The following is a 9,430-nucleotide window of genomic DNA, read 5'->3' as shown; positions in this document are numbered from 1 at the left end:
TTTATATGTAATTTATAGTCACTTTCGCTACACATATATTATTATACAAAAAATAATTTTTATTTTTAATACTGAAAATAAAAAAATAATTTAAATTTGATTTAAATTTTTTTGCATATATTCTAAATAGTCAATTTGCAAATCCGATTATACAAATAATTTTGACATTAAAAACATTTATCTAAGTCAAGTAGTTTATTCTTTAGAACTTTTTTTCTGGAACGTAATAACATTTTACAAAATATTTTTTTTTGGGAATTTTCTGACATGAGTAAATTTCTTAAATTATTTACTTATCATATAATTTTAACAATTTTCGTCATACGTCTAAGTAGCATCATTTTTTTTTCGTCAAGTCTTTCCGTTACACCTTGTAGATACCACCACGGAATGTTAAGAATGATCTGTATAAAATGTTAATATTCTCGGGACACGCATTCGTATACAACGTTTTCAATATTTCAATATTAATTTATTATTATTGGCGTCGGTGTTCAAACTGGCATCTCTGGCTACGACGTGTCTACGACCAGCCTGCTCTGCACAGCGTATACGCCTTTCACGGAAAACTCGGGGCCGAATATTATTTACGTCTCGTCTCGTCTAGTCCAAACCGGTTATTGAAACATCCGACATCGCTGAAAAAGTGGAAACGTATGACCACCTCCGCCTGCACGCATCACACACCCATTACGATATTGCATCATATTGTAGGTTATGTGCCTGTTGTAGCGTGTACGCGGTCCGACTGCAAAGACAGATTCTGTCTGTTTAGAAAAAAATCGTCTTTACCGCAATGTTTAGAGACGGCCGAATCCGTCGGAATTAGTAATAATATCGAATTACGGTCGAGCTTTTCTCCGCTGCATTACAGGTGGTCTCGTGAATGTGGTGGAACGATTGTTACAGTTTTGTGAGTAAAAACATGTCCAGAACAATAATATTACAAACCGTTAAGAATGTTTTACGATAATATCATATTATATCAGTGATTATACGTAGGCATTGTAACCGATCGCAGTCATGTGGTCCAATGATATCAGCCATTGCCACTGAGTTTCGTATCGGGACTTTGAGTGTTACCTATCGTATTACCGACGTCCTTTTTGCATGTCATAAAGGTAGGTAGGTACCGGCTTCTACGTTATACCATTGGCGTATAAATAATTATTAAGTAAAATTTTTTAATGATTATTAATTTAACTAAGCATTTCTTGTATGATATAATATCATACGAATTGAAATCTGTTACCTTATTCTGTTTTAATGGAGGATTTATTAACTATTTCACGTCGAGTCAAAGTCAATAATTACGTATATAAATCATGATTTCATATTTTATTAATACTATTTTCAGTACCTACCTACCTGAAATATAATAAATTGGTTATTTGTTGTATGTGTTTGTCCATACCTATATTTTTTTTATTAATTGTATTATTAGAATATGTTCCTAGCCTAGGCTATCTACATCTATGTATATAATACTATGTACATATTTGGGTTTGACTAACATGACAAAATAATATTAATGGTGTTTATACAATAAGAAGATAATAATAGTAATTATATGTAAATTATGTACATTTTAGAATAAAGTACCTAATAAAATAAATAATAATATAAATGTATGTTAACCTACCTATATTTAATAATTTGCTAAATTGTTCATAATAATAATATGCTTAAATGAACGTAACTAAATAATATACATTACTATATTTGTTTATGGCGTTCTGGGTTTCTTTGTCGTCACTGGTCTAGGAATGGATTATTGTTTTTAGTTACGCATAATAATAATAATATTACATATTTACATACATTATAATATTATGAATAAATACCTAATATTTTTAATTACAAACTGCCTATACGGCTATACATAAATACGTTTTTTTAAATTATTTATATGGGTACACGTATATGTGGTATGGTAAATGGTTACATAACAAAGCGGTTAACGTTATAATTGTGTAGCTACATGAAGTACAATTATTGTTAAAAAATGAGCCGCTCGTATTTTATTTATTTAAAAATACATTTTGCTAATGGTTTATTTCACGCGTGGGCTTAGTGTTTGGTATAAAACCTGAAGATAGTTCGTTCACAGTAAACAATTTAATTACATTTTACTTCTTTTGAACGACTTATCCAAGGTTGATATAAAACGATATAATGATATTCAACGGTTTAAAATATGTAAATTTATCATTCTCGTTTTTTTTGTTCACTAGGTAAGGTAATAGGTACCTAACATTTATACCATATGATATTTATACATAGTTATGCAACTATTGAACTATGAAAGTGCTAAGTATTACACAATATTGTGTACAGAAATTAATAAAAAATAATATTTTGAGGGTATCGTAAGTTTTCTTAGGAATTAAACTTCCAATGATCGTAGTCATATGCATTATTTTACTTTTATTATAAACTTGGTAAAACAAATTATACCTATATATAGTATTATTAACTGTATATAAACGATGACCTACATTACATTTATTTATTTTATTTATTACATATTTTACATTAAATCAATAATGTACCTATTATAATGTTATATTTTATACGATTCTTAATATTGCTGATAATGAGTAAATGCCAGGAAAATGTATTTTATGTAATGCTGTCCAACACTCGTCGTTGTTAGTTGTGTCGAAATGAAAGTTGTACCTACTTCATTATTTTGAGCATATTTTTTTAATGGTTTTGCGATTTTCATTTACAATATTAATCACAATTACTAGTAATGATCGCAAAAAGTGTCCAAAAGTTATCCAAGTGTTTAAATCATTTCAGAAAGTAAAAATAATAAATAAACACTGATTTGTGTGGATATTCAAATAGCTGATCACATAATATCTCGAGTCACAATAGATTTTGCAACAATTTACTATAAGCACTTGATAATTAATATAATTTAGGTAGGTACTTAATAAATTGAGACATTTTCGGGATTAACAATTATCTATAAGTAGGTCATGCTCTTTTTTCTGTATATCATTAACTCAGTTTATTAAACTCGAAATACCTACCAATATTATGTTTATTTTACATCAAAGTAGAAATTATTTATCTATTTAATACATTTCGTGTAAAATGAGCTAAAAAATGTGTGTTGACTAATGATATGTTTTATATTAAAACTAATTTCAAAACATTGCACTTCTAATTTCTATTAAATATTTTAATGACAATGCTGTTTAATATTTCATTATAAATCTTATACTAATCTAAACTGTTTGTTATATACTACAGACTTTATTCACTGTACTTACAATCAAATAATTTTTTTGTTCAATCATCACTAAATATATAGCTAAACATTAAATATTCAATTAATTTTGTTTATTCGTTTAATAAAATTATTTGTTTTAGTATAGTCTGATAAATGTTTTTTGCTTATGACTAGAAATTCAAATAAATAATTGTAGTAATTCGCACGTTTTATATGCTATTACTAACAGTATAATAATATTAATGTCTTAACTTTTACCAAGGAAATTGTTTTAGCCGTAAAATATTGTACAGGAAAAAATATTAAACATAATTTATGATCACGAGAATAACTGTTCTTTGGAACTGTTTAATAACATTTAGAGCTTAGTAATTGTTATATGTACATCTAAATTATTACGAACGAATAACACTAATTTAAAACAAAAATCTGTTCAATCTATCATGTGGAAATATAACATAAACCATAATTTATTATTATGTCATCGTTCTAGTAAATTGAAATCAGTGTGACAGCTACAGCAGTGTATCATATATCATGTTGTCCGAGTCGTCGTACAGCGGTGAAATGGAAAAACGGCCACTGCTCTCGTCCAAAAAAATACCCATCAGGCGTTCGCTATTGGCGAGTTTTCTTGGTAAGGTTGTAATAACAAATAACAATATTATATAAGACTTTAACGGTTCTCGAGGTATAGCTTAAAATTGTAACCTTTAAGTGACTTTAACATACGATTCACCATTATTAGGATTTACGGCCTATTTTCTCGGTAGGTATAATATTATCAATATAATTAGATCGTTACGATTCTTTATTACTATAGGGACATTCACATCACGTCTTTTGGCTGATGGACCATTGGACCATCTGCAAATAGTAAGACGTTTTTTATTTTACACTTGTTATCGGTTGCAATGGTGCATTCATTACTATTTTAGTATTTTATGAACATTGAACTTATATAAATAATAATATATAGCGCTAAATAAATTCTTTTTTAATTTCCTTACAGTTCTTTAAATTTTTTTAAACATCTGAACTAAGCTGATTTTACAGCAAACAATGTACCTATTTCATTAGCACACAAGTCACAAACACACAATGGTACAATGCTATAAAAACTGATATTATAATTTTTGACTAGGTACTATAATAATATAAGGATGTCACAATTTTCAATTCTATACAAATCATCATATTTCAAAAAAATAAATAAACTGTACAAGTTTGAACTTAAAAGATATGTTTAATAGGGTACATATACTTTAAATTTGCAACGCATCGACTAATGCGTGATTTATTGTATAGAGTTGGATGTTTTCGTATTGTAATATATGCCTACTAATATATTATTATAATTTTATCATATTGGATACAATTTTAAATTACTATTAATATTCTTCTTCGATGCCAAAATTAATTTGTATTTTTTCATTACCAAAAGCTTCCGTGATGTCATTTGCTTCGGGGACCGTGGTTGGTGGCTGGACGGCTCCGCAGCATCCCGAATCCGTTGGAGAGATGATGTTCATGATGAACTCCATGGAAATATCGTCATGGGTCGTTTCCATTTACCTGATTGGCGCGCTCCTGGGTGCACTTCCGGCCGGCCAGTTATCCCGCTCCATCGGCCGCAAGAAGTTCCTGCTGTTGCTCGCAATTCCCATGACGCTTGGATGGCTATTGATCACGATCTTCGTGAATCACGTAAGTTTATAATAAAATAATGCGCATAATATATCACGGCAAAAAAATTGGATATTGGATCACCAACTATGAAAGAACCTAAAACGAAAAAATATATTTTATTAAATCCCATGCTTTAAAGAGATATACAATAATTCCTTCAATCTCATATATTATACACGCGTTATTGACTGACGTTGCATACGTATGTTTATAAATACTAAACAAGTATCAAATTACCATCGTATAGTTTGGTTTTTGTACTTGTACATTTTATATTAGTATAATATAATGCTGTTGGCAATACTTTTCCTCCAACCCAAATCGTTTATTGTTGACAAGAAGAAAAAAATAAAAAAAATGTGTACAACAATAATAGCATCATGTGGATGCGCCTTCACGACCTGACAGACTTTCCTTAGCGAGTGCTTCACAAGTAAATTACCTATTTAAATTTAAAACAAATCAAAATCAAAATAATAGAACCTCCTCCAAACAATAATCTAAAAGAGGTGGTTTCTCGTACCTTTTTAATATTTTGATCATAATACTATGTAATTTTCGGTTTGTCCATTCGAGGGCTCTATGACTTTTCATTCATTATTATACTATTTGCAAAAGGCTCGTGAAAATGACAATAATAATCTATATAAATACATGATTATCATGATTGGCTGCAGGTGTCCTTGATTCTAGTCGGACGTTTCCTGTGCGGACTGTCGCTGGGTGCCGTCACGGTGGCTGTGCCACTGTACAACTACGACGTGGCGCCAGACGTGTGCCGCGGCCGTGGTGGCGTGTTCCTCGACTTCATGCTGTGCGTGGGCATCCTGTACTCATACGTGTCCAGCGCCCTGCTGGGCCTCCGCATGTTCGCGTTCACCTGCGCCCTCTTTCCCCTAGTGTTCTGCGTCCTTTTCTGGCGCATGCCCGAATCGCCGCTGTACCTGTACAGCCGAGGGCGCTTCGTGGACGCCAAAGCAGCCCTCAGGTATGACCACCCTTATATAATAATAGTAGCATAGGGGTGCGACTGTGGTCGTGATGACGGTGGGGGGGAGGTGGAAGAGACTGTGTTTGGGTTTTGAATTCGCGTCCCGAAGATAGGCAAATGGACGACGACACACGTGGTTTTAAGTCTTAAAGTCACGGAGAGCTTAGTTGGTGGGTTTCTATAGTTTCATCTGTATAAACTTAAAACGAAATAAAAAAAGTAATTTAGGCCCGGATGTCGATTTTTTTTAACGTAAAGAGACCGCTGACGATGGTTAAATTATAGGTACAGTTGGTAACGGGTTTTGTGCATCGCGTTGCTCGTAGAATACCAACAGTTTTTAAGGGGTTAAGAATAGGCAATATCCACTCGAAGGCGTGCGTTCAGAGGTCTCAAACACGACTGGCAGTGTAGTATAGTGTACGTTTTGATATGAGATCGTATTGGGATAAAAACGGTCGGTACCAGAGACGTTTTTCAAACAATCGCCGTACAATATTATTATTTAATATTACATTATGCTCAGGTTACAATGAATATTTTTGTATTACGTGTGTTATTGTAATGCAGATGGCTGCAGGGAGACGACTGCGACGTTTCCGCCGCATTCGACGAGTACGCGAAACTGCAGACGGAAGACGATGTGCTTCCCGCCGACAAGGAATCGCAATCCCCAGGAAGGAAGTACGATAGATTCGGTTAAAATATTATGTTCTTCTTGGACAGCCATGACAATATTATAATCATAATGTTGTTCCAGGAGAGCTTTCGTGAAAGCAGTTGTCTTGTCCTTGTTGTTGGCCACCGTGCAGAGGATGTCCGGCGCCGGAGCCATCATACAGTACACGGCGAAACTTTTCAGCATATCGGGATCGTCGGTGGCGCCAAACACGGCTTCCATAATAACCGGAGTTTTCCAGCTGATCGGTTCTGGCATCACCATTTTCCTCATCGACCGGGTGGGCCGCCGAAAACTTCTACTCGTCTCGTCATCAGTCGTGGTGGCGTGCTTGGCCATGTTGACTCTATACTTCTATTTCTTGAATAAAGGTACGTACTATACCTTGTATGACGCATTGTATGCTCTAGAGCGATGAATAATTGTTTTATTTCTACGGAAGAGTATATAGAAGGGCCACCGGATTATCAAGAGGAAAAATGTTACATCTCGTTCGCACGATATAACATAATATTATTTCTTAAACCGCATAATTTTCTTGTTGTCACTAGATAATTTCTCGTTTTCACAAATTAACTTCTCGATTGGTTGACAACATTTTTTTGTTAGAACTAGATGATCTTTCGTTTATAAATATAATTTATGTACGTCCGTGGTTGTCAATACTAGCTTTATAGACTTTTCAACAACATGTTTGTCTTTGCTCTAAATTGGACTCTACATAAAATATATCCACCAAAACACCACAATTTTTATCTTATTTACGCCTTTTTAAGTACACAGTGTTTCATTTCGAGGCCTCTAAAAATAATAACGTTTTGTCATGAAAATGAGAAATTATCTAGTGACAACAAGAAAATTACCTATATCATTATAACAATATGTTTTGTCGTACAAACAAGAATTCGTTTTCATTCAATCGAGAGCATAATAGTGTTGTGTGAACGATGTGTAATTTTGTCGTCGTGTTAATCAGTTGGCCATTTAATGTTTCCGTATATTTTACTATAACATTTTATAGTAAAATATTATTAAGTTAACTTAATGGAAAAAATGAATTATTTTATATTTTGTAACGGCTTACTAAATAACATAATAGGTAATACGACGTAATTATTAATATTATTCATGATCCATGGAACTGTAAATCGTGACTAGTTACTGAGTAACTATATATAATAATAATAATAACTAGTAACTATTACTCTTAACTCGCGTGTTTTGTAACTATATACCTACTTAAGTACACAAGAGTGATGTAACTCACGCGTGGTAACTAATAGTAGTATATCTGACGATCAATAACAGTATTGAGAAACTCCCTCGTCCCCTCCAAACAATGACTAATATGTCATCTTCATATTAATTCGAATACAATAATAATACATCACTAGTGCTACATAATACGTACTTGTAAAGCATTGTCTTAGATCACCCTAAGATGCACTTTGCATTGAAACCCAAGCCCTGTACATTCATATACGATCAAAATTTAATGATTGATGGTATATACCTATAGACAGGTTTGATTTTAAAACGCACATTTCAGCTGATGATAATAACCGTGTTTGGTACAAACCTAACATCGATATACTACCATTTACCAATATACGAAGTAGACTTTGGTTATTTGGGCGACGTAAATATCAAAAAATTATACTAAAAATGTCTTGACGCTTTTTGCAGGCATGTTGGAGAACTCCTTGAAAATACTACCGATAGTCATAGTATGCACGTTCATTTCGTTCTTCAGGCTCGGGCTGGGACCGATACCGTGGTTCATTACCACCGAGCTTATCGGAGCCGATCACTCTAATCGCGCCCAGTCTTGCATAGTCTCGTACTCGTGGATATTGTCGTTTGTAGTGATGAAAACATTTGTCATGCTGGTCGACGAGTGGCCAGTGGCCTTGTGGCTTGGTTACACCGTCATATCAGTTGTCGGCTATCTATTCGTATTGTTTTTCGTACCTGAAACCAACAACAAGAGTGCTGATGAAATCCGCCTGTCACTAGCAAAAACGTATCAAATAAATTCGTCCTGATTATTTTGTATTAATAAAATTTAATAACATAAATTAAATTAAATAATATTTTTTTTATATATTTTATATATTTTTTTACATTATATATTTTTACTACTGTTCTAAATAATGCGTACATTAATTTTTTTTGTCAATTTTATTTGTTTACATGTGGTTGTACTTTTTTTATTTTTAGGTGTATGCTCCTTATTTATATAGGTAAACGATTATAGTTAAATTAAGTTATTATAATATTACATTTTTTTTTTGTGAACTGTGTTAAATACGCAATACACGATACTGGTCATGAATACCAGAATACTGCCCTTATTTTAAGGTAATGTTCCATATAATAATATTCTGTTATACAAATAAAATATAACTACATTCGTCAATTATAGGTCAAAGGGTATTTTTTTAACTTAAAACGTTTGAAGCGTGGATAATTATATTTGTTAGTTTTGTTTTAGTTCAAAATCGCATATTGTTTATAGCGTTAGACTTTAATTTACTAATATAACTTTATGCAGTCGTAACTAAATAACATAACAAAAATAAAAAGACAACCGTCACTGTCCGTTGATCTTCGGTAACATTGTTGAATCCTTTTCTTCCACAAGTAATAAAAACGTCAATCGGTATCATAATAATATATAATGCGATACTAAATCCCGCGTATAATCCTGAAATCCTCGCGGACGCACTAACAGATCACTTTGGGACGTCAAGTACCAGACAGAAACGTCATTAATATTTTAAACGTATGACGTATGTGTCAAGTCGACGTTATTTTAATTAGGAGC

The 9,430-nt window shown here is 32.5% G+C and overlaps 1 protein-coding gene and 1 long non-coding RNA gene across 3 annotated transcripts; one reads left to right on the top strand and one right to left on the bottom strand.

Moving 5' to 3' along the window:
• Nucleotides 1–704: 704 nt before the first annotated feature.
• Nucleotides 705–9,027, top strand: LOC100165178 (facilitated trehalose transporter Tret1). 2 transcript variants are annotated; one of them, XM_008185845.2, is made up of 7 exons: nucleotides 705–913; nucleotides 3,738–3,881; nucleotides 4,689–4,951; nucleotides 5,611–5,921; nucleotides 6,495–6,608; nucleotides 6,685–6,974; nucleotides 8,290–9,027. In XM_008185845.2, exons 2-7 carry the CDS (start codon nucleotides 3,782–3,784, stop codon nucleotides 8,646–8,648), a joined length of 1,437 nt encoding a protein of 478 aa, XP_008184067.1. In that variant the 5' UTR covers nucleotides 705–913; nucleotides 3,738–3,781; the 3' UTR covers nucleotides 8,649–9,027. The 2 variants fall into 2 exon arrangements, with proteins under 2 accessions (XP_008184067.1, XP_029347276.1); XM_029491416.1 differs by lacking the exon at nucleotides 705–913 and adding an exon at nucleotides 960–1,121.
• Nucleotides 4,688–5,614, bottom strand: LOC107884001. The gene is made up of 2 exons (XR_003839793.1): nucleotides 5,457–5,614; nucleotides 4,688–5,375 (listed from the first exon to the last, which is right to left on the bottom strand). It is a non-coding gene; the product is annotated as an uncharacterized LOC107884001 (long non-coding RNA).
• Nucleotides 9,028–9,430: the final 403 nt, after the last annotated feature.

Source organism: Acyrthosiphon pisum, chromosome A3 (genome assembly GCF_005508785.2).
Source record: "Acyrthosiphon pisum isolate AL4f chromosome A3, pea_aphid_22Mar2018_4r6ur, whole genome shotgun sequence".
Lineage (NCBI taxonomy): Eukaryota > Metazoa > Arthropoda > Insecta > Hemiptera > Aphididae > Acyrthosiphon > Acyrthosiphon pisum.
The sequence above is the reverse complement of the archived record's forward strand: the minus strand, read 5'-3'. Positions and strand labels throughout refer to the sequence as shown.